The 23,386-nt window shown below is 45.4% G+C and overlaps 1 protein-coding gene and 1 long non-coding RNA gene across 4 annotated transcripts in view; one reads left to right on the top strand and one right to left on the bottom strand.

Moving 5' to 3' along the window:
- Positions 1-1,435: 1,435 nt before the first annotated feature.
- Positions 1,436-6,167, bottom strand: RPL11 (ribosomal protein L11). Of its 2 annotated transcripts, none has more exons than XM_081145721.1 (6): positions 6,130-6,167; positions 5,218-5,368; positions 4,328-4,434; positions 2,899-3,030; positions 1,947-2,057; positions 1,436-1,514 (listed from the first exon to the last, which is right to left on the bottom strand). In XM_081145721.1, the coding sequence occupies exons 1-6, from the start codon at positions 6,133-6,135 to the stop codon at positions 1,485-1,487; spliced, it is 537 nt and encodes a 178-aa protein (XP_081001847.1). In that variant the 5' UTR covers positions 6,136-6,167; the 3' UTR covers positions 1,436-1,484. The 2 variants fall into 2 exon arrangements, with proteins under 2 accessions (XP_081001847.1, XP_081001846.1); XM_081145720.1 differs by having other exon boundaries at positions 5,474-6,153.
- Positions 6,168-6,184: 17 nt separating this feature from the next.
- The window catches only part of LOC308561142, a 32,249-nt gene continuing 15,047 nt past the window's right edge, over positions 6,185-23,386 (top strand). Inside the window, exons 1-4 of one of the 2 annotated variants that reach the window (XR_013999439.1) lie at positions 6,185-6,332; positions 8,594-8,648; positions 11,779-11,941; positions 20,904-21,106. This is a non-coding gene — a long non-coding RNA (uncharacterized lncRNA). Of the gene's footprint in view, positions 6,333-8,593; positions 8,649-11,778; positions 11,942-20,903; positions 22,374-23,386 lie in introns of those variants that run through there. The other variant, XR_013999440.1, reaches the window with a different exon arrangement.

The raw sequence follows: 23,386 nt of genomic DNA on the forward strand, positions 1-23,386 counted from the left end.
TGAAATGCTTTTAGATAAAACCAACAAATGCTCTCCATCTCCTCTGTACAATATGCTGACTTCCCACAGCAGCTAGTACTCAACATGTTAGCTAGATATTCAGCAAGAGTTAGTGTGTTCTGAAAATATTTATTCCAGTTGTAGTTGTTACTGTAGTTACAAGATGTTAAAATGAGTGAGGTTCCCCCTATAAAAATGAAACTAAATCACAAGAATCAAGATTCCTTCACATGTTCTCATTCTGTTTTTACAAGGTGACAGCCCTGGCCCTACACTAAGAGATTAAGAAGTGAGTGCACATTGATATTTTAAGTGAAATAAAAAGTATATGACAACACATTTCATGACACTCCCCTTTAACCAACTGGATCTGATCTTAATAAGAAGACTTTATTATCAGAAGACAAAATAAGTCACATTCCCATAAAAATTAGGCACACCAAATAATCTCTGGGTTTTAAAATACCTACGAAGACAGCTAACAAATTACAGCACCATGAACAGCAACGAAAAGGTGGGCCAAGGACAACTGAACTCGTTAGTCACAAGACAGTTAAGTTATTGAACTGAATTAACGTGCTCAAAATGTAAACCCAAGAGTGAAAACTATGAACCACTGGCCAAATACTGTATTTATGGTCAGAGAAATGGTGGCCTTTGAATGTCACTGCTTCAATGACCTGGAAATAGACAAAGAAGAAAGTTCCACTTTCACACCAAAAGGGGGTCAAACTGGTTAAGAGAAACATTTGTCATATACCAAAACACAAAATTAACCCTTTTTGAGCACCATGTACCTGGTACAAGTCTAGACATTCTACAAGTTTTAACCCTCTGCGGGGCATTTACTATTATTGCTTCCATGATACAGATGAGAAATCTGAGGCAGAGATTAACTTGCTTAAGGTTAACACATCTAAGACGGTGGGAATCGAATCCAGGCAATTTGCCTCAAAGACCACCCTCTTCTCTACTTATACTGCCTCTCAACAACCTTACAGGCTCATTTTAAAGGAAAACTGAGACTGAACAGTTAAACCAAAACTTAATCCCAAGCATCACACCAAAGCCTGTGAGCTCTTCACCAGGCACCAGTGCTAATGAAATCTCTAATGAAGAGCAGAACCCTGGGTAAAGGGGAGCCTCCTGGAACACGGGATCACTGCACCCCACCTTTAATCAAGGCTCTAGTCCCAGCCCCAATCACACCTTCCCCTCCAAAACCAGTTTCCAGTGACTACTGCACCACAGCCTAACAAGGGTGTGGCAGGCACAGGCAATGCTGTGAAGCTCAGGCTTAGATCTGCCAGAAAACATTGCATCCACTCAGAGGAAGACAGGGTTGTTACCAGCTATTCCCATCGAAGCTTTAATGGCTTGAGGTCCAAGGACTTGAATATGGCCAGGCTCCTTTCACAGAACACACACAGTAAAGTACATTTCACTGAAAATATTTTATTGGCCTTTTGGATAGAAACGGGAATTTATTTGCCAGGAAGGATGATCCCATCATACTGAAAGAGAAGAGATTTAATTTTTTCAGAACAGGAGGCAACAACAAAGATTGAAGCAATGGCTAATGTTTCATTTGAGATTACAAATCTGATACATGAACTTGGCTCTGAATCCCATACCCATTCTGGACCAAACAGGAAGGCGGCCAGTTTTAACAACTGCTACACTGTGCTCAACTGCACTATACCCTAAGAAAAAGAGGGCTCTTATTAAAGCTGTTTTCCCACCCTTTGAGCTATCAGCATTCATGGGGGTGGAGAAAAGGTCTGATTCTGGGTATTCTTTTAAACCATTAACCCTGGAAATCCCCATTTGCCAAGTTGCCCAAATATTCCATCTTCAAAGAAGCTACCCACCAAATGGTGATAGATTTTGCATCCCCAAATCCCAACTCCATTCACCACATTCCACCTGAGATAAATCAGCTTTACCTTCTGCTGGAACCAGCGCATGGCCTCCTCTTTGCTGATTCTGTGTTTGGCCCCAATGCAGCCTGTCCTGCGTTTCTTGTCTGCGATGCTGAAACCTGGCCTACCCAGCACCTGTCCCAGGAATAACCAACAGTCACCCAGCCAGCTCAGAGCCAAGAGCAGACAGACAAGACTCACATATCGGAGGTCGATCTTCAAGAGTCACCTGGTGGCCCAGTGAATTCTGAACCCATGATCTCAAGGTCTGATGGAACTGGTACCAGCATCCTGGACAATACACCACCATATTCTAGGTTTGTTTTGGAGGCTTGAACTTGCTGCACCTCCCCCCTTCTCTACCTAACTTCCAGTGTTAGCTAAGGACTCTCCACTACAGCTTCCCAATCTCCAAAGCACTTGAGGGAGCTGCCATCATTCAGGCTCCACACCAGTCAGGACTTCTCGTTTTTACTATTTGGTTTGATGGTTGGACCATCACAATAACACAAATGATCATTCCTACACTGAAATCCCCACCTGAGACAAACTAGCCACATTGCCAAACCTGCCCTCTGGATGGAAGCCACCCTCCCCCAGGGTGTAAGGGAAGGAGCTGGAAAAAGCAACCTCAGTGCAGCCAACCCAAATGCCAAATGAGGTGCCCAACACGCTCAAATTTTCAATTCAGGGGCTGGATGAAATATTTGATACATCTATCTTACAGCCATATGGTGGTTCTAGATCCTAGACTTTAAGCTTCATAATAGCAGTGATCTTGTCTATCTAGTTCAGTGCTGCATCTCTACACATGTCAGAAACGAGGCACATCTCCCAAAGGGAAAGAAGACAAAAGTAGACAACACTCAAAGTTTCAATCAAACATCTAAACATCAAAATAGCACACAGGAAATAAAGAAGTAGCAGATTCCACCCTCCTCCCAGGCAGGGAGTGGAAAAGGTTAAATATTCATACCACATAGAAGTCCAGGCCGTAGATACCAATGCTTGGGTCATATTTGATCCCCAGATCGATGTGTTCCTGGATCCCAAAACCAAAGTTTCCAGTATCTGAGAAGTTATTCTTTCGTAATTCGTATTCTCGCACCTAAGGAGATAAAATGTAGCAATTACACTTATTGTCAACTCAAATTTCCCCAAAATAACTAGATTAGCTTGCAACACTCAGCAGCCTAGAACTACAATTCAATTCAATTCAATTTGTCCAGAAACAAAATATGATTTCCCCACTGCACCAAATCACATCCCAACTATGGATTTCACAGAACTTTCCCAACTTTCAAAGGGCAGGGAAAAACCTAGAGAAAGCATCAGTATAGTTTAACTCTGCCAAATGCAGGAAGAGCTCTTCAGAAGTTCAGATATACAGATGGCCCTGGCCGGGAAGCTCAGGTGGTTAGAGTATTGTCCCCTTACACAAAGGTTGTTGTGTTCAATCCCCGGTAAGGACACATACAAGAATCAACCAATGAATACCACAGAGAAGTGGAAAAACAAATCAATTTCATTCTAAATTAAGTAAATGAATAAATAAAGACATACAGAAAGCTAACAGGAACATGAAAAGATCACTAATCATTACTAATCACTAATCATTACAGAAAAGCACATCAAAAGCACAGTGAGATAAATCTCACACCAGTCAGAATGGCTGTCATCAAAAAGACAAGAAATAAGTATTGTCAGGATGCAGAGAAAAGGGAATTTTTATGCAGTTGGGCAAAATGTAAATTGGTGCGGCCACTGTAACAGTACAGAGGTTCCTCAAAAAATTAAGACACATGCAACCCTACGTTCACTGCAGTATTATTTACAATAGCCAAGATATGGGACAACAACCACAGTGTCCAATGCTGGATGAATGGATAAATATGTGGTATACATTTACACACAATGGACTATTTCTCAGCCATAAAAAAGAATGAAATCTTGCCATCTGCAATAATGCCATGGAACTTGAGGGTATTATGCTAACAAAAAAGATTGGTGGTTGCTGGGGAAGGGCGTGGGGAGAAATGGGTGAAGGGAGTCAAGAGGTATAGACTTCTAGTTATAAAGTCACGGGGATGTAATATACAGCATGGTGACTATAGTTAATACTATGTTGTATATTTGTAAGTTGCTAACAGAAAATCTTAAAAATTTTCATCACAAGACAAAAATTCTGTTTTAACTTTGTACAATGACGGGTGGTAACTAGTTAGGTTTACTGTCATCATTTCAGTGTATGCAAATATACTGTACACCTGAAACAAACCTGTTATATGTCAATTACACTTAAAAACCCCAAAACAGTACATTAAGCTTAACTGCTGCCACTATAATTGTCTACGTGTGTTAAGATGATGCTCATTAGCATCACCCCACAATGGGATCAGCCTCACCTTTAGACCTCTCTCCAAGATTTCTTCTGCCTTGGCCCCACGGACTGTGCAGTGGACGGCAATCTTTTCATTTCTTCTGATGCCAAAGGATCTGACGGTGTATCTGGCTGCAGGCAGGGGGTAACAAGGAGTCAGGTGTTGTCATACTCCCATAGCCTATTCCCCAGAACATCATCTCCATGACTCCAAAGAGATATTAGATCTATCCACTCTAAGTGGTGGTGTTCTAACCAGTGTCACCTACATCTTTTAATTGGTTGCATCTGAAACATAGAAAGATTTTTCCTACTCCACGCCATACTTAAGCAATTAAGAGTTCAGTCAGAATGTCAAAGTTTTGGGAAGGGCAAGTTCACAACCAGAATAGGCCCCCAGAAAGGAAGATGATCATTGTGTTGTACAGGAAACATTAGGATAATAGCTAATGTTTGCTAAAACCTTACTGTACTGTCATACCCATTTTACAGATGAGGTCCTGAGAGGCTGAGTTTTCTAAGATCACAGGTGGTACCAAGAGGCGGGATTTGAACCCAAGGGCTTGCCATATTCCACTATTGCAAAGCAACACAACTTGACCTTGTTCTCAATGTAGCCTACTAGCCCTACCTGCTAATTAGGCCATGTGCTGCTTCCCTAGCATTTCCACTCTACATCATCCCTTACTTGGAAAATCTTTGCTTGGGCTAGTCCTAATCTCTGCTCACATAAAGCCTTGTACTCCAACGCCACAACCAACCCTAAAAGGAAGGCACTTCTTGGGTAGCCCAGGAAGGTAATGCTTTGAAGGGATGTCAACTGTCACTTTTAAAAATGGGCACGCAGCAAGCATGGCAGGTGAGTTAAGAAACGCCCAGCATACCGAGCCTCCAGCCCTCCTGTCTGCCGCTTACCTTTGGAGAACACAGGGGTCTGGCCTGTGAGCTGCTCCAGGACCTTGGCCGCCCGGGTCAGTCTGTCTCCACTCTCCCCGACACAGATGTTGAGGCAGAGCTTGCGGATGCGAAGTTCCCGCATGGGGTTCTCCTTTTCACCTTGATCCTGCTGTGAACAGGGGAGCAGGGCGGTCAACACTCTCAACCCGCCGCAGCCGCGAGCCCGCTATTTTTAATACATTGCATATCTACTTCTGCTCGTCCCAAATCGTACCGAGAGCCCTAAGAATTGAGTGTCACTGTGTTGTCTGGGAAGCATCGAGGAGGAAGACAGCTCGGGAATCTTGTTTCTTCCTCCACGCCCGGAATAGGTGGACAGAAACTTAGGGCAGGTGCCGAGTGTCACGGTTACGGACACTGAAGACGAACCCCAAGGGGCTCAACGGGTAGGGTGACGGGGAGCGCCCCATGATAAGGCCGACGAGGGGAAAGAGAAAACAGAGCTGCTGAGGAAACCGGAAACACGCGGTTGTGCCGCGTCCCCCAGCCCGTTCCGAAGCAGCCCCGAGGCTGCGGCAGGTCCCGGCTGAGGTTCCCTAACACCGGCCAACTCTCAAGTCCCCAGGACCGGAAACAGGTCCTGACCCCGTGTCCCAGACCCCCTGTTCGAGCCGGTCGCTCTCACTGCAGCAGAAGGGCCCGTGCTTCCGAGCCCTCGGGGCGGCTGCCCCAAGCCGGCTCCTCGGAGGACGGGAGGGGAGGCGACAAGGACCGGCTCCGCGCTCCCGGCGCGCATGGCTCTTAAGTTTCGGGACAGGCAGTACCGAGGGCTCCGTCCTCCTCGGCCGCGGGCGCGGCAGCCCTGGGGGACTGGGGGGGCCGTGGATGGAGGCGGATGAAGGGAAGCTAAGCCGGGCCTCAGGTACTCACCGCCATGATGAGAAACAGGAAGAGAGAGTGGAGCTTCCGGGTCAGGGCCTTATGGGACAGGAGGCGGGCTCTTGGCCGAGTTAGGACGGGGAGGGAGAGGAAGAGAGGCCGGCTGGCGGCGGAGCGCCCGCCTCGCCCCTGTGGACAGTGTGGGCGGCTGCAGGCCACGCCGGCCGCCACCGGACCTGGGCTTTCCAAAATAGGTTGGTTTGGTTTTAATCCTCACCGAGGATATTGTTCCATTGCTTTTCAGAGAGAGTGGAAGGGGGAGGGGGAGAAACATGGATGCGAGAGAAGCAGCTCCACTCCTTGCCTCCCTCAGGCACCCAACCCGGCGGGCGGAGCCTGCAACTGAGGTCCGGAGCCTGCAACTGAGGTCCGTGCCCTTGGCCTGAACGGAGCCCAGCCGCCTTCAGACAGAGGGCCGCGCTCTAACCACTGAGAAACCGGCTAGGGCCCAAAAATAGTTTTTAACGCTCCCGGACTAGGTTCTGTCAGCTTCCTGGCCCTTCGCCCCCGCCCCCCGCCTCAGGACCTGGTGGGTCGTGATGAGGCTGCCAAAACTACATTAAATCAGTTATACAAGTCATGGAGCAAATAATGTATTCTGCAGTAGTGTAAGCAAATGGCATTTATACAGTTAGAACAGAGTGGCTTGAGTCCTGAGCCCTGAAGACAGGCAGATGTGGTCCTGTCTTTATGACCTTGGGCAGGTTACTAATTAGGCCTCTTTCAACCTCAGCTTTCCTTACCTTTAAAATGGGTACATGATGTTGTTAAAATTAAATGAGGTAATTGTGCAGAGCATAGAGTAGGTCCACAGTAAGTGGTTACTCTTGTTATTAATATAAACCGAGTGTATCCAAGCAACCCCCCAAAAAAGTGTTAGCCATGGTATATAATTAAGAGAGGGGCATCCTGCAGGCCCAAAGAGGACTTGCAGATTAGTCTCTGACAGATAGTAAGAGGGCTGATTTAACTGAATCCTTAGCAGCAGGACCCAGGGGGAGGCCAGGAGCCACATGTTAGTTGAGTGCCCTCATTCTGATTACTCAACCTTGGTTTTATAGGAGAATGTCCTTGGGTTTAAGAAAATCACATGAAGTTTGGGGATAAAAGGGCATCATAACTGCCGCTTACTCTCAAATGGTTCAGAAAAAATATACTTGGAGGGAAAAGGCTAAAGCAGATGTGATGAATTCAAGATTTAGGGAATCTAAGTGAAAACATACACATGGGACTCCCTGCAGCCTCTCTGTAACTCTGAAGTTGTCAAAGTGAAGTTGAGAAAATAATTTGAGGGAAGCATGTCCCCTAGGAAGATAACACAGAGCTCATCTTCCAAAATTCAGTTTCATTCTCTCCTCCCCCATCTCTCTCCACTGAACTTCCCCATAATAGCTCTCACTCGACCCCAGTACCCATACTGTGGGGATGGGAATAACTAATTAATAGCTAATTTACCATGGCCAGTAGGTACCAGCTCACTCGACCTTTAACATCCCTGTGACTCAGGTACTATTGTTTTCCCATTTTACAGATGAGCAAACAAGGCATACCGAAGTTTAGTAACTTTTATAGACACTGTTTTAAGTCGGGCAGTCTAATGCCAGAGTCCAGTCCTGTTCAAGGAGCTGATGAACTAGGCCAGGGCCAAAAGCTGCCCCACGGTTCCCCCTTTACCCCTTACCCTCCTCGTGAGCCCAGCTCTGTGGTTCTTACATAGGTCAGGTCCCCAAAAAGTAGCAGAAATGGCAGAACTAGCCCCAGCACTCCCCCACTACTTCCTTGCTTGAGACATTGGGTCAGAAGAGGCAAAAAGACTTGCTGTGCTTTACTCCCATGCCTCAAACTCATCAGCCACGGAGAAAAAAGAAAACTCGCCCTGGCCGGGTAGCTCAGTTAGTTGGAGTAGCTCAGTTGGTCCTCCTGATACGCCAAGGTTGCGGGTTTGATCCCTGGGCAGGGCACGTACAAGAATCAACCAATGAATGCATAACTAAGTGGAACCATAAATCAATGTCTCTCCCTTCCTCTCTCTCTCTAAAAATCAATTAAGAAGAAGAAAAAAGAACACATTAGCAGGGGCAGGTTTAGGACAATTCAGGCAAGACAAGAGCAACTCCGAGGCTTCTCCTTGAGCCACTCTCTCCCAGGTGTGGCTTCTCCTGGGAAGCCCCTGGCCTGGAGGGATCTGAAGTCACCAACTTGTTGACTTTACTGCCTGTCGCAGCTTTTTTCTCCATGGCCTTGATGACTCCAATGGCCACCATCTGCCTCACGTCACCCACAGCAAAGTGACCTAGGACACAGCATGTGGAGCAACAAGTGGGGACAGAGCCAGGCCATGAGCTGTATGTAGATACTTGTGCAGGAGGTCAGGTGAACCAGCTAAGTGATACTTTGAATTGTACATATGAACTCATTTAATTTTCCCAACAACTCACTGGAAATTATTTTACAGGTGAAAACCTGAGACAAAGAAGTTGAAGGACGCTGGGCTGTAATGTTGAAAACCCGTAAGTCTCACACCAGCACAGTTATTCTTTGCCACTTAACTGCCCTGCTTCCATAAGTAAAGGTCATAGGGAAAGCTTTGCTTTGGAGTACCTGCCACACTAATGCTCCTAGCCTCCAGGCAACTAGACGGTCCGAGAAGGGGAGAGGTGGTGACTGCCACGGATGAAAGGGCTGGGAAGGGAGATCAGGGAAGGCTTTGGTGGGTGGGGAAGAGGGCTCCAGTCAAGGAGACCTTCCTGCATGGGAGAGATGCAGAGCTATGCACACAGAACACATCTTGTCTCATGGACTCAAAAATTGATGGCCCAAAGAAGAAACCATTTTTATCAATACTGAACTCTCAGAGTGGGGGAGAGGCTACGAGAAAGATAGGAGGCCTTGAAAAAATGTAATAAGCACTTTTATATAAATAATTCAAACTTGTAAGAAAAAAAGGAGAGTATTACATCTTTTTACAGAGGTGATAATTGAGGGGCAGAAGTAGGTTGCCCAAGGTCCAAGCCAGAAGTCAGTAATGAGGTCAATTCCTCACTCAGACACCAGTTTCATCATTGAGGATGAGTTCTTCTATTAGTTTGATGAACTTGGCAACTCATTGGCTCTATGCCAACTCAAAGGCCTGCACAAGCCTATAAGGTCAGTGTCCCCATGTTAAAATGGGGAAACTGAGGTCTCCAGTATCACAGGTATTTCTTGAAGCTGAGTCTAAATCCTAAATCTGTCTAGTCTGCTGACTGAATGCTTTGTTTTCTTTTTAGTGTTCAGAACATAGTAGGGGCTTAATAAATTTTCAAAAGGACGTAAAGATAAGACCCCTTTATCTCACTGGCTGAAATATGTGATAATACTTTGGGTTGGGGAAATGGGCATCAAAACTTCAGGGTTCTGCTCTAATGTCATTTTGGAAGAGCCCCCCTTGACCACCTGATATAAAGTAATTCTCTCATATCATGCCTCTTCACCCTTCTTTAGCTTTTTCTGAGCACCTGTCATCCACTGTATTATACTCTGCCCCTCCCCCAACAAGACTAAGTGCCATGAGCAGAGCTGCATTTCAGTCCCTGCAGAACCCTCAGCACCAAGGACAGTGCCCATCGTGCAAATGTTCAAATACCATCCTAACCAACGCTGCCAATGGCAGTTCTAATTTTTCTCAAGGACAGTTGGGCAGTATGTGTCAGAAGATTCCAAAATAATGTCTACCCTTTGTTTCATTAGGAATTTATTCTAATTAAATTATTGAGAACACATGCAAAGGTTTTATTTACCAAGAGGCTTATGGCAACTTTTAATAAAATTAGAAACAACATTCTTAGAAGCAGGTGACTTTGGCCTATTACTTATCTAAACTGTGCCCCAGTTTTCTTATTTTACATGGGAATAAAATGCCTTCTTCATGGGGTTGTGTATGTGTAAAGTGCTTAGCTTGGTGTATGGCACATAATTTCTCAAATCATTAATCATCACTTTCATTTAATAGCAAATATGGCTAAACAAACTACTGTACTTCTGTAAGATGCAATATAAAACACCCATTAACTATTCAACATGTTTAAATGGAAAGGAAGATTTAAATTTTTTATTGATTGATTTTTTTATAGAAAGAGGAAGAAATGGAGATGGAGAGGGAGAAATGCTGACTGTAGCTGGTGCTGTCTTAAGCACTTAACATGGATTTTTTCATTTAATTCTCATAACAACTCAGTGAAGTTTTATTATCTCCATTTTACAGATAAAGTAACAGAGAAATTAACTGACTAGCCCAAGATCACACAGCTAATAAGCTGCAGAATTAGGATTTGAACCCAAGGCATGGGACTCTAAAGTTCAAGGTCTTAACCACTATCCTATGTTAAATAGTAGATACAACTGATAATTACCCCAGGATCCTGGGTGAATTGAACTTCTTTCAGATCCTGGGCATTTGTTCATTTCAGCTCCAATTAGAGAGCTGTGTTAGGCCCTGAGGACAGAGTGGAGAACAGGACAGACCGGAGACCAGCTGGCTTCTTCAAGAGAACTAATTAGGTCATTAACAGATAGGACTAGAACCCAGGTGTCCTAACTTTTGCTACTACAGAAACTTTTATAAAGCCCACCCTAGTTTAGAATATACATTAGGTAAGCAGTTCTAGACACTACATGGCATGAAATCACAACAGATTGAATGCAGAATCAGATATGAGTATCCAGCTGTCTGCTATTAAGACAAAAATTGAAGATATCTGCAAAAAATGTAAAACAATATCACCCTTCTAAGATTTTTTTTGTTTTGAAAATATTTTTCAAACACCAAAAATGTGATACTTACATTAATATGTAAGGGGCTTGTTAGTTATTTTAAATGAATTAAATATTTTTAAAACCCAGTTTTAATTTTAAATATTGGAAATATAGATAGGTCTAATTTACATAAGCAAAAACTCTTTGGAGTCCCTTTAAGAGTAGAAAGGGTTGTCTGGCCAGTGTGGCTCAGTGGTTGAGCATCGACCTATGATCCAAGAGATAGTGGTTCGATTCCTAGTCAGAGCACATGCCCAGGTTGCAGGTTCGATCCCTAGTGGGGGGCATGCAGGAGACAGCCAATCAATTACTCTCTCATCACTAATGTTTCTTTCCCTCTCCCTCTCCCTTCCTCTCTCTCTGAAATCAATAAAATATATATATATGTATGTATTTTAAAAAAGAGTGGAAAGGGTTCCTGAGACCAGAAAGTTTGAGAACTACCACATCAGATAATTTGCTCTTCCATAACCCTCTTAGTTATGTTTCCACCATATTGGCTGTGGACCAGTCTGTCTTTCCTCACAGCCACCACCAGCACTGAGGGACTAGCACTCCTGGGGGAAGTGGACAGGACCACCCTGGGGTACTTTCCTCTCCCCTACACGTCCCTCCCTCACCCCTTCTCCTGCTCTTCGCCCTTTTCCATCTTCCTCGATGGTTGTCCTCCCCACCTTCCCCCTTCTTTTTTTAAATATAAAAATCCATTTTTATTATGTATTACTTTATCAAAAGATAGACATTTAGCCCCCTAAAACATTCAATGTATAATTTTTTCTTTCTGTTTATTTTTTACTGTTTAAAATTTTCCCAGTTGCATTTTAATTCAGTATTATTTTGTCTTAGTTTCAGGTGTGCAGCATCACCTTCCCTCTTCTGCAGGTGTTCATGGAAAGAAGGCTCAGGCCGCAACTGTGGTGCTGTCCAACTGGGGAACCTTGGGCGAGCCGCCTGACTCACTTTACTCCCTGGGAGAATGAGGATTGTAACAGCCCTACCTTGTTCTCTGGTGAGGATGAAAGATGAATGGAAAGTGCTTAGCACATATAAGCTCAGAGTAAGCGTTCAGTAGATGTTTGTGTTTGCTCCTAAGCTTTTCGAATCACCTCCCACATTTGCCTCCTTTTTCGTTCGTTGCTTTGCTTCCAGCCCTTCCTCTCCCTACCCCATTTCTCTTCTCTACCTCATCTTCATTCTCAGCTTCCTTGCTCCCACTCCTCTCCCTCTCTGTCTTCACCTGCTTGGCCTTGGTCTGCCTCTCTTCTTTCAAGGGCTGTGCTGCCACAGGATGGAGGAGGGCTTCCTCCCTGTGGTGAGCCACAGGATGTGCTAGGACACCAGCAGGTCACTCAGCAGCTCCACCCCATGTAGCCAGGAGCTAGTCTGAAGAACAACCCAGAGCTTAGAGATCCTACAGAGTCACCAGGGTTCTAGAAGCAGGGGTGTAAAAAGGACCCAGGGGAGGGTGCTAGGGGACCCTGGGCCATGCAATTGGAAGAAGGCTTTGGAGCCAGAGACCTGAGTCTGAATCCTAGCTCCAACCCTTACTAGCTGGGCAATTTGGAGCATGTTAGATGCCCTCTCTGAGCCTCATGTGAAATGGAGATAATAATCCCAATTCACACATACACGCATACCTCAGAGGTATTGCAGATTCAGTTCCAGACCCCCAATGAAACGAGTTGCAATCTTTTTGCTGGTGGAGGGTCTTGCCTTCAATTTGTAAAAACGGCAACATCTGTGAAGGACAATAAAACAAGATCTGCCTATATTCAGCACCCACCACGTGCCAGGTACTGTGCTGAGCCCTTTCCATGTATTATTCCATCTGCCTCCTGCAAACACCCTATGATGTAGGCAGTAGTATTAATTCCACTTTAACAACTAAGGAAACTGAAGCAAAGAAATTTACAGTATTTATTCAGGAACATACAGATCATAACAGATGCAGACATGATTTGCCCAGGCATTCTGAGAGCACTCCAGGTGATCTATTTCATAAGGTTGTTGGGAGATTAATGGTATAATTTACATCTGTTAGTTATTTTCACCAATTTAACAGGCAAAAAGGAGAGATCTGAAAGCAATTTTGTTTTAAATTTCCATAATTAGCAGCAAGTACCAAATGCTTTTACAAAGCATAGTAGGTCCCTGAATAATGTCATTTCATTATAACGTTGATGAGATGCGTTAGGAACTTAACTCGGTATATATCAATTAGCCTTTGGTAAAACTGGCTTTGTTATACATCATTTCCCTTAAAGTCACAGAACATATCGACGACATTAAGTGAGGACTTACTGTAATCGTTTCCTCTATATATTTTTGCATGAATTTTCTGTGTTTATCTTTTGGCTCTTTATTTACAGGGAATTTCATTGTCTACTTCTTTTCTAAGAGGACCAACTGTTTCCAGCTCTAGGGCTGCCCTGCCTAATATGGTAGCCACTAGCCACATGTGGCTATTTAAATTTAAATTGACTGACTTTTAAAATCCAGTTTCTCAGACACAATAGCTACATTTCAGGTGCTTGAGAGCCACAAGTGGCGGTGACCACCATATTGAACAGTGTGGATTTGGAACATTGCCATCAACAGGAAATTCTATGGGACAACACTGCTCTTGGAGACATCTACTCCAATATCTTGTTGCCCCTTTGTTTCTACTTTCCATCAATCTCTTCTTCCTGGGAATCACACTTCCTGGGTTCAGATTCTAGCTTCATATTTGCTTGATCTTTACACTCTGACACTGCTCCTCAACTGTAAATGAGAGTAATTAATAATCCTTCCCACCTCTGGGGGTCATTGTGAGGGTGATCCCTGCAAAGCACCTACCTACCTCGGTGCCTGCCCTTAAATAGTGGGATCTCAACTGTCATTATCCACATTCACCTTGGCCTTGCTCTGTCCCTACCCTTCTGCCTTCTGCAGGGGCCCTGCCTCTCCTCTTCCAGCTAACTGTCCCCCTTCCACCTGGGCCTCCTTTGTTTGTCTCAAACCCTCCCTCCTCAATACCTGAGTGGTTGGAGAAGGAAAAAAGGCAGCAATTCCCCAGAGAGAAATACCATCTGGCTGAGTCCCTAGTGGGGAGGAGCTTCTGCCCAGCCGGAGAACCCAGCATGACTCTGCAGATCCTGAAGTCAACCCCCCCTTTCCCGTCAAACCCCCCCATAGACTCACCTGGGTAGGTCAGGCCACTACCTGAAGCTGTTTTCCCATCTGTGAATCAGAAAGGGAGGGTATTGGCCTAGATGCCCCTAAAATCCCATTGGGTAGCACTCTGGGGGCTGAGTCCACACTGAGGACAGGCGAGCTGGGCCAGCATTTCATGGATATGGGTTTGAATCCTGAGTCCTTTGCTTCTCTTGAGTCATCTTGAAGAAGTCAGTTCTCCTCGCTGAGCCTTGGTTTCATCATTGGCAAATTGAGGCCAGACAACAATCCCTGCCTGCTACCCTCCCAGGGCTTGTTGGAAGGAAACAATGTTGAGGAAAGGGGCAGAAAAAAAAATTGTGCCCAAGCTGGGGAATGAGCCTCTTTCCATCACCGGCTGAGCGTCACCTCTTGGCCAGCAGATGGCGCTATTGTAACGCCAGTGTATCAACCTCAGGTCTCTCTAAGGTCCATCGCTACCTGCCTGTGCTTGGATGGGACGTTTGTTGTTTGTGGCAAAACTAGAGTGTTCATTAAGACCCCAAACTTTGGAGTTAATTGACCCAACTGAACTGATTCTACCCCTTTTAAAAGGCAGTGTGGCTTTGGGTTACTTGCTTAACCTCTCTGAACTTCAGTTTCCCCATCTATAAAATGAGGATGGCAACTTCCCTTCTGGAGTTAGGCAGGATTGATTTGATCTAGGATGCAAAAAGGCTTCTGCAGCATCTGCAGGGCGTCAGTGCTCAGTAACGTGACTAGTACAACTGGCCTGAGAGAGCGAGGCAACATCTCCTTCCCATCCCTCCCAAGCCGAGCCACGCATGTTACCCATGTCACCAGGCATTCACTCCTGCCCTTTCCCCTCTATCTGGAATATTCTTCCCCTCCCTATTTCATGACTTCCTAGGAAATTTGGGACCTGTTGGGTTTTTTTCCTAATTGCATTTTAAATCTTATTGAGATATAATTTATGTACCATAAAAATTTACTGATTTTGAATGTGCTATTCAATGCCTTTCAGTAAGTCTACCAAGTTGTGCTCAAGATTTGATTTTTTAAATCCTGTATCTTAAACTTGACCTCCCTCTGGAGTCCAGACCCTTTATTCAGTGCCCCTTGGACATTGCCACTTGGCTATCTCCTGGCCTCTAACTCAATACATCCCCTGCCAAATGCATCATTCTCTTCCCCTCCCTTCTCTTCTAGCATTTCCCACCTCCCTTCTTGGCTTCTTCAGGTTGGCAATTCCACCTTCCTTTCCTGTGTTTTCAGCACTTCGCCCAGGACCTGGCACCTGGTAGATGCTCAATAAAAATGTGTTCTTATGCATGAATGAAATAAACAGCATCATCCTGTTAACCAAGTGTGATTGCTCACCCCTCACATCCCGCCTGCCAACCACCCTGTTGACTCTATCTTGGAGTGAAGCCCTGCTGCTCCAGCCTCACGCTCCCACCCTCTGCAATGGCAATGGCCTCTTTCCTGCACTCCCCATGCCCTGCTTCAGTTTCCCCCCTGGTTTTTCTTCCCCTACTAGTCTCAGAGTGACTTCTCAAAAAAGCACATCCGATCTCATCATCCTCACTCTAACAACATGCTACCCGTCCTGCTACAGTGAAGTCCAGATCCCCTATCCTGACACAGGCAGCCCTGCAGGATTTGGTCCCAGCCCAGCTCTCCAGCCACGGCCTCATCCCTCTCCCCCTTCAACTCTTCCAGGCTTTAGTCACCCCAAACCACAAGAGCGCTGTGACACCATCGCTAAAAGGCAGGTCTGGAGTCAGCCTGGCTGTAGTTCACATCTGTGCAGCAGCACCCCTTTGAGCCTCAGTTTCCTCATCCGTAGTGTGGGAGTGATAATGGCACCAACCTTGTAGGGTGGTTGTGGGGATCACAGGAGATAAGGAAGTAAAACACTTGGAATACACTTGGCACATGGCCAGTACTCAGCAAATGTTAGTTTCATTTCACTGCGGGCTCCCCAAGCACACAGAAGTTTTGCCCTGGGTTCAGCTATTGAGACTGTCTTTCCCCTTTCTGTCCACCAGGGGTGCTGCAACCCATCCCACAGCTCAGGGGAGAGCCTCTCCATCTGGGAGGCCTGCCCCAGGCCCCTCAAGTCAGCTTTAATCAGATCTTCCTCATTCACAGAACTGATCACATAGGACCCCTCTTGCCACCTCACCCAGGGCAAATCCAACACTAAGTCATTTACCTCCCATACAGCTCTCAGATCTCTCCCCTCTGCATCGCCACTGCCACCCATTGTGTCCACCCTGCCCCCATTGTGTCCACCCTGCTTCCACTCTGCCCCTTCTGTCCTCTTCCCAGAATGAACAACTGCTCTCACCACCCCTTCCCTGAAACCCTTCATTGGCTCCCAAGCGTGGTCCACCAGACCCTGCAATTCTGCCCCCTCCCCGGCCACATAATGTGCCCATCCCTTCCATCTACTGGGTCTCAGCCACACTGGCCCCAGGAGTGCTCTTCCCCCTCCCACCACAGGGCCTTTGCACATACTGTTTCTTCCACCTGGACACACACTTTCCCCACCCCTTCACCTCTTATTAAACTCCTTCAGATCCTGATCTCTTCAGAGACATCATCTCTGACCCTCCCATCCCTGCTAAATCAAGGCCCCCATGATATGTTTTCATAGTACCCTGTGCTTCCTCCGCCTAACTTTTATCACAGTTTGTAATTGTATATTGGAGTGGCTGTTTGATGAATATCTGCTTCACCCACAGCCTTTGAAAGCGTCCTGTGAGCAGAGGCTCTCTTGTTCCATTGTGTCCCCAGTGGCCTGGCATATACCAGTGGAATGGCTGAATGGAATTTAGCTATTTCCTTATGTGTCCCCTCTGCTCCATTGTCAGGTGTCCAAGAGAAGGGCCATAATCCATGTCTGTATTTCCAGACAGACCCATCTACCCACCTTGGCCTGGAACATACTAGGGGACCCACAGATGGCACATGGGTGAACGATAACTTTTTCTGGTCCTTCTAAGGTTGATATGTTAACTATGCTTAAAGAAATTCTAATGTATTGCGATAAAATATTAATAATAATACTCGTGGTGGGCAGTGGAACTGGCTGTCACTACCCTGTTATTCCCCTGAAGAACATGTTCTTTGACCATGAACATCCCTGCAGACTTTGCAGTTCACTTTCCCAGCCCTGATCAACCCTGTGGAATCGGTAGGGCAGTGTCACTATTTTCTCGCTTTTACAGAAGAGAAAATGGAGGTTTATGAAGATTAAGTGGCATGCCCACAGGAGCCTGAGCTGGAGCTCAAATGCAAGCCTTCTGTGTCCAAGCCCTGTGACTTTGCACTCCATGCCTCCCAAGCTTGGACGCTGAGTTCCACGTGCACAGACATCACACATTGTCGCCCCACTGTACCCTGTGGCTAGTGCAGTGCCTGGTCAGGAGGGAAGGGCTCACAAGGGCTGTTGAATGAATGCATGAGTGAGTGAATACCTTCTTAGCTGCAGGGGCGGGACCCCAGGCCATCCCCTCCTTCCAGAAACCACCCAGAGATGCTTGTCTAGCCGGGTTCTGTCTCAGAGCCCAGGATGGGAGGAGGAAAGAGGGCCAGGGCCAGAGGAAGCTGTACCTCCTGAGTACAGCACTTTACAGTTCTGTGGGGTTTTTTGTAAGTTTATTGATCCAAACTGATGACGTATGCCAGGGAGCAAGATCCCAAATGCTCTCCAGCACTTCACAGTTTACAAAGCCTTCACATTCACTGGCTCTTACTGAGATCTCAAAGGAGCTCTGCACGTAGCAGGCTGAACAAATGAACAAACAAGAGAAACAGGAAAGCTCTCTTTGTCCTCTTGCAAAGCCAGTAGGATTGTGCTGCCCAATGCAGCAGCCACTTATTGCATGTGGCTTTTTAAATTTAAATCAATTGAAATTAAATAGAAAAGTCAATTCCTCAGTCTCACTAGCCACATTTAAAAGTACTCAGTAGCCACACATGGCTTGTGGCCACTGTAGTGGACGGTGCAGCCAGAGAATATTTCCATTGCTGCAGAAAGTGCTGTGGGACACACTGGTGTATGACACAAATAAGCCAAAGGAAGGGGGAAAATACCTGTAATTCCATTTCCCAAAGAAAACTACTGCTAACATTTTGGTGTGGATATTTCCAGTTTTTTCTGTGGGCGGGCATTATATATTGTTATTTCCTTTCTTTTTTTCAAAAATGGCTTAATACTGTACAAACTGTTTTATGGTCTGTTTTTTCACTTACCAAAGTACTGTACCTATGTTTTCCAGAACACCTTTTTTAAACAGTAGCACAGTATTTGTATGACACCACAATTAATTTATCCGACTCTCTATTCACAGGTATTGTGCTGTTCCTTTTTTTTTTTTAAACTATCAGAGGAACTATTCTATATAACAATTCAATCATTTTGTGTGACAAGAGCTGCATTTTATCTTAAAATCACTTCATTATTTTTGTAAAAGCAGTAGATGCTCATTTGAGAAAATTAAAGGAAATATATAAAGTATAAAGAAGAAAAAAGAGTCCCCAAATCATTCTGCCCCAAAATAACCACATTTTCTTTCAACTTTTTAATTGTAAGATTTTCCCCCCAAACACATAGGTTGAAAGAGCAGCACAATAAACACCCACCACCTCAAGTCAACAGTAGAAATCAGCACATTTTGGTTTTTTGTGGGTTTTTTTGTTTTGTTTTTTTCTTAAAATATATCTTTATTGATTTCAGGGAGAGGAAAGGAGAGGGAGAGAGAGAGATAGAAACATCAATGATGAGAGAGCCACCGTTTGAGCCCGCAACCCGGGCATGTGCCCTGACCGGGAACCGAACCCCAATCGCCTGGATCCCAGGTCAACGTTCAACCGCTGAGCCACGCCCGGCAGGGCTCAGCACATTTTGAACATGTTGGTGTCCTCTTTCTAAACATCTTCCTGTATCTAAACATATACACATAAGAAAATATAAGAATGACATCACACTTTACATGCTGTTGGACTTTTTTTTTAACTTTTCATAATAACATTACAAATATCTTCTCGAGTTTCACTAAATATTTTTCCAGTGTCATGCTCAGTGGCCCCTTGGTGTCCACTGTATGGAGCTATGACAATTTTCATAACCAACCCCTGTGGTTGGACATTGCTGATTCCAACTTTTTACTATAATGGAAAAAAAACTTCAGCGAACATCCCTGTGTCTTTTTGCCTTTGGGTGATAATGTCCTGAGGGCAAGTCCTGGACTAGAGGGAGATTCAGGAGCGGGAGGACATGCCTTCCACAATGGTTGGGCCAGTTTACACTTCCACTGAAAACGCACGAGACTCTCCGGTTACCCACATCCTCACCAACATTTTTACCCTTCAAGCAATTGTGTGTTTACATTATATATTTTCATTTCTGCCTTTCTCTCCAGAGATGATCTTATTTCGATTGCTCCTTTTGGAATTTCTGACCCTAGCACAATAGCTGGCGCATGGGAGATACTCAGTAAATGTATGTTGAATGTTTGGTGGCTCCATCTCATAGACTAAGCCCAGAGAGGGGCGTGACACAGGGAATGCAGTGGAAAGTCATCTCACGGGGGATTAGGTTTTAAAGTTGACACTGAAATAAAATACCCCATAAAATGTTTGTTGAATGATCAAATGTTTGAAAATCCTGTAGGAAGATGCCACAGTGGATACCAATAAATAGCTTCCCAATTATTCAAACACTTTTATTCATTTAACATATATTTATTCACCACCTACTATGAGCCAGGTACTGTTCTGGATAGTACAGCAGAAGATGTAACAAAGCCTCTGTCTTTGTGGAGCTGACATTCTAAGGGGGAGACGTACGATAAACCAACAAGAAAATGCTCAGTATGTCCGTTCGATGAAGATGAGTCCGGTGAAGGAAAGGAAAGCAAGAGAGGCTAGAAAGTGGCAGAGGGGAAGGAGGGAGGGTGGGATGCTATTTTATGTGGGGTGGCCAGGGAAAGCCTCTAGTGATGAGCAGAAGCAAGTCCTGGGGATGGATAAATGGGCCAGAGTAGCCCACTTTAGGAGGGTGTGGTCTTAGAAGTAAATCACTGGTCACATCTGTGTGATAGGGAGAGGAAGAGAACTGGGCACAGATGGGGCAGCTGAGCGGAGGGCGTGGTGTGAGTCTGGGGACGTTTCCTTCCATTGCTTCTGTTTTCCCAGTGAAGCAGGATTCTCCATCAGCTGGCAGGTTTTTTCTCTGGTGTTGGCACAGATAGCTATGGCTTCCACTGACCACCAGATGAAATGGTTGGCTTGTTTTTAGGGCCACACAGTATAAAAAGCCTTGGAACGCCTGAATCACTCTTGGCATGGAAAGAGTCCATACTCTGCTGAGTGTAGGGAAACTGGGACCAACGAGGGGACTGTGGCGGGTCACGTTACATCATGTCCCCATCAAGGTGTGAGAGCTCATGGGGTGGGATGGGTGTTTAACTCCATAGCAGTGATTCATGAGTATCTCTCTCTCCTCTCTCCTTCTACGTGTGTGTATAAATGTGTGTTAAATGCACCATGAAGAGGACCTCGTTGTCAGTGTCACAGCTGGAAGCTCAGGCCTCCTGACTCCAGGCCAGTTTTCTCTCTACCATGCTCCTCCGTCTCCCTTCATGTGTCGGCAGGAAACTGAGTAACCCTGATAGGCTGAAAGGAGGGTCTAAATCAGAGACTCCTGCAGAAGCAGAGATGGGCAGGTCCCACAGATCACCTGGTCCAACAACCTTATTTTACAGATTTATTTTACGACATGTTTATTTTGTTTTATTTCTCAGCACAGGCTGGAGAGGGTCACACAGCAGAATCCTGGTCATCCCTACTACCATCATCGTCATTACCATTATCATCATCATCATGGCACTAGCCTGTGTTGGTCACTCCCTGCTGTCAAGCTGTGCCTCATCTCATCTTCACAGCTTCTCTGAGGTGGCTACTCTTGTCATTTTCATTTGACAGGTGATAGAACATCACATAGCAGGTAAGGTGCCCCCTCTCTAAAAATATTGACCAGAGATCTCATATGGGGTTCATAACCCTCAGATACGAGGCAGAAGGGGGATCCCCTTGAAACTCAAAAGCAGTAAATTTACGATCAATAAAGGGAAGTTTTGCTATGCACAGAACGGGTACTGACTAAAAATACTAGTAGCTGCAAGAAGTATTTAGATGAATTCATAGATAGTTGATCTTCACACAGCAGTTGAGGTGATCTTTTAAAAACATAAACCAGATCACAACACTCTATGGTCCAAAACCTCCCACTGTCCTCATATTAAAATTCAGACTCTTCACCCTGGTGGCTTCCTCACCCTCCTCCCCTGCCCCTCACCCCCTTGCTCACTTGGCTCCATGCAGTTTCTTGGATGTGCCCATCTCTTCCTGCCTCAGGGCCTTTGCATGTGCCCTTTACTCTGCTGGGCTACTCTCCTCTGCTCTTTGCTAAGTGGCTCTTGCTTATGGCTCAGCCAAATGTCACCTTCCTCAGAGGGCTTTCCCTGCATGACCCAGCTGAGTCAGTGCCTGCTCAGTCTGTCTTGTCACCTTTTGGTTTTCTTCCTTGCCCTTATCACAAGCCACATTATTTTATTTATTTATTTACTTATTTACTTGTTTTGTGTCCACCTCCTTGCACTGGACAGTGAGATCCATGAGGACAGTGTCCTTGTCTTTTCATCCCTATGTCCCCAGAACCAGTACCCTACGGGCACAGTGTCTGGCATGTACTATTTATTCAGTACTGACTGTACTGGATGCAGTCCTAAATGCTTTTATATGAATTAACCCATTCGGTCCCTACACATTAACCCTGTAAGAGAGGTAGTTAGTACCATCCTTATTTTATAGATAAGGAAACTAGGGTACAGTTTGCTAGAAATTTACCCATGGTCACAGTTACCGCGTGGCAGAGATGAGATTACAATCTAGACAGAGGAGCTCCAGAGTCTACACTCTTAACCACAACTCTCTACTCCCTCTCCAATACTTACTGAGGATGTCAGTAGACATTTGAGGAATGAATGAATGCATGAGAGGCAAAGGGATTGGTACAAGACCCTAGAATCAGATAGATGTGGGTTTTGGACCCAGCTCTGTCTCCTGTGAACTTGGGTCTCATATTCTCTATTAAGAAAGAAGGAACTTCCCTGAGAATGCTTCAAAGCAATAAGAAATAACTAAAAACCTAATGTTTAAAAAGTGGGGAAAAGGTTTGAACAGGAAATTCACTGAAAAATAAACCAGAATGCAAAATAAATGAAAAGATGCTTCATCTCATCAGGGAAATGCAAATGAAGGCTGACACATTGGGGACAATAAAGAAGTCTGATCATACTAAATGCTGGCGAGGATGTGGAGCAACTGGAACTCTCACCCGCTGTGGCAGAGGAAGTGGGGAGTGTTCGCTGGGTCAAGCACTTAGGAAAACAATCTGGCAGCACTTGTAAAGCTGAACAAGTGCATACTCGATGACCTGCAATTTCAATCTTAGGGATACAGCTTAGAGAAACTCCTGCATGTGTGCACCCAGAGGATGTTGTAAGAATGATCACGACAAAATGCTAGAAACAACCTACACACCCACTGACTGGAGAATGGATAGAGTAATTGAGGTCTGTTTAAACAATGGAGTACTAGACAGCTGAAAAAAATGAATGACAGCTAAAATGCAAAATCATATATGTAGTTTAGAAACAGCAATGCATGAAAAAAAAAGCCAGCCATCGAGGAATGCAATATCCACGGGTGATGCCCTGAGACAGGGAGCCCAGGAGGAGAAGCGGGTTGGAGGGGAGATCAAGATGACTGGTTCAGAGTTGGTTGGGCTGAGTTGGGATGCCTGGGGGTTAATAGGTGGAGATGTCTAAGAGGTACTGCATTTACACAGTGGGAGCTCAGGGTAAAGCTCAGCGTGGAGGGGGGAACCGGGAGTGGGTGAAGTTGTCCAGAAAGGGAGCGGAGGGTGTGCAGCAGGCTGAGATGCCTACAATCCCAGGGGCAGAAGGAGGAGCTGGGGTCACTGCAAAGGAGATGCTATGGGGGAGGTGGAAAATAGGAATCAGAGGTCTCCCTGAAGCTGAGGGAGGGGAGAGCTTGAAGCAGGAGAGTGTGGCCCACCCCAGAGTCAGATGCCACAGAGAGGCTGAGAAGAAGCCACCAGACCTGGCCTTCAGGGATTCTCAATGCTCTGGGCAGGGACATTTTCCTGGCACGGTGGGAACTCACCGGTGGAGCTGCAAGGTGAGGGGCTTTTCTCAATGTT

Source organism: Miniopterus schreibersii, assembly GCF_964146895.1.
Source record: "Miniopterus schreibersii genome assembly, chromosome: 8".
Taxonomy (NCBI): Eukaryota; Metazoa; Chordata; class Mammalia; order Chiroptera; family Miniopteridae; genus Miniopterus; species Miniopterus schreibersii.

Bases quoted from the DNA above. Each gene is read 5' to 3' on its own strand.
- RPL11 (XM_081145720.1), bottom strand. From the start codon at position 5,518: ATGCTTCCCAGACAACACAGTGACACTCAATTCTTAGGGCTCTCG. The intron at 4,435-5,217 runs GTAAGCGGCAGA...CCCTGCCTGCAG, and splicing joins GACCCCTGTGTTCTCCAAAG to CCAGATACACCGTCAGATCC. The intron at 2,058-2,898 runs GTATGAATATTT...TTCCTGGGACAG, and splicing joins ACGGCCTGGACTTCTATGTG to GTGCTGGGTAGGCCAGGTTT.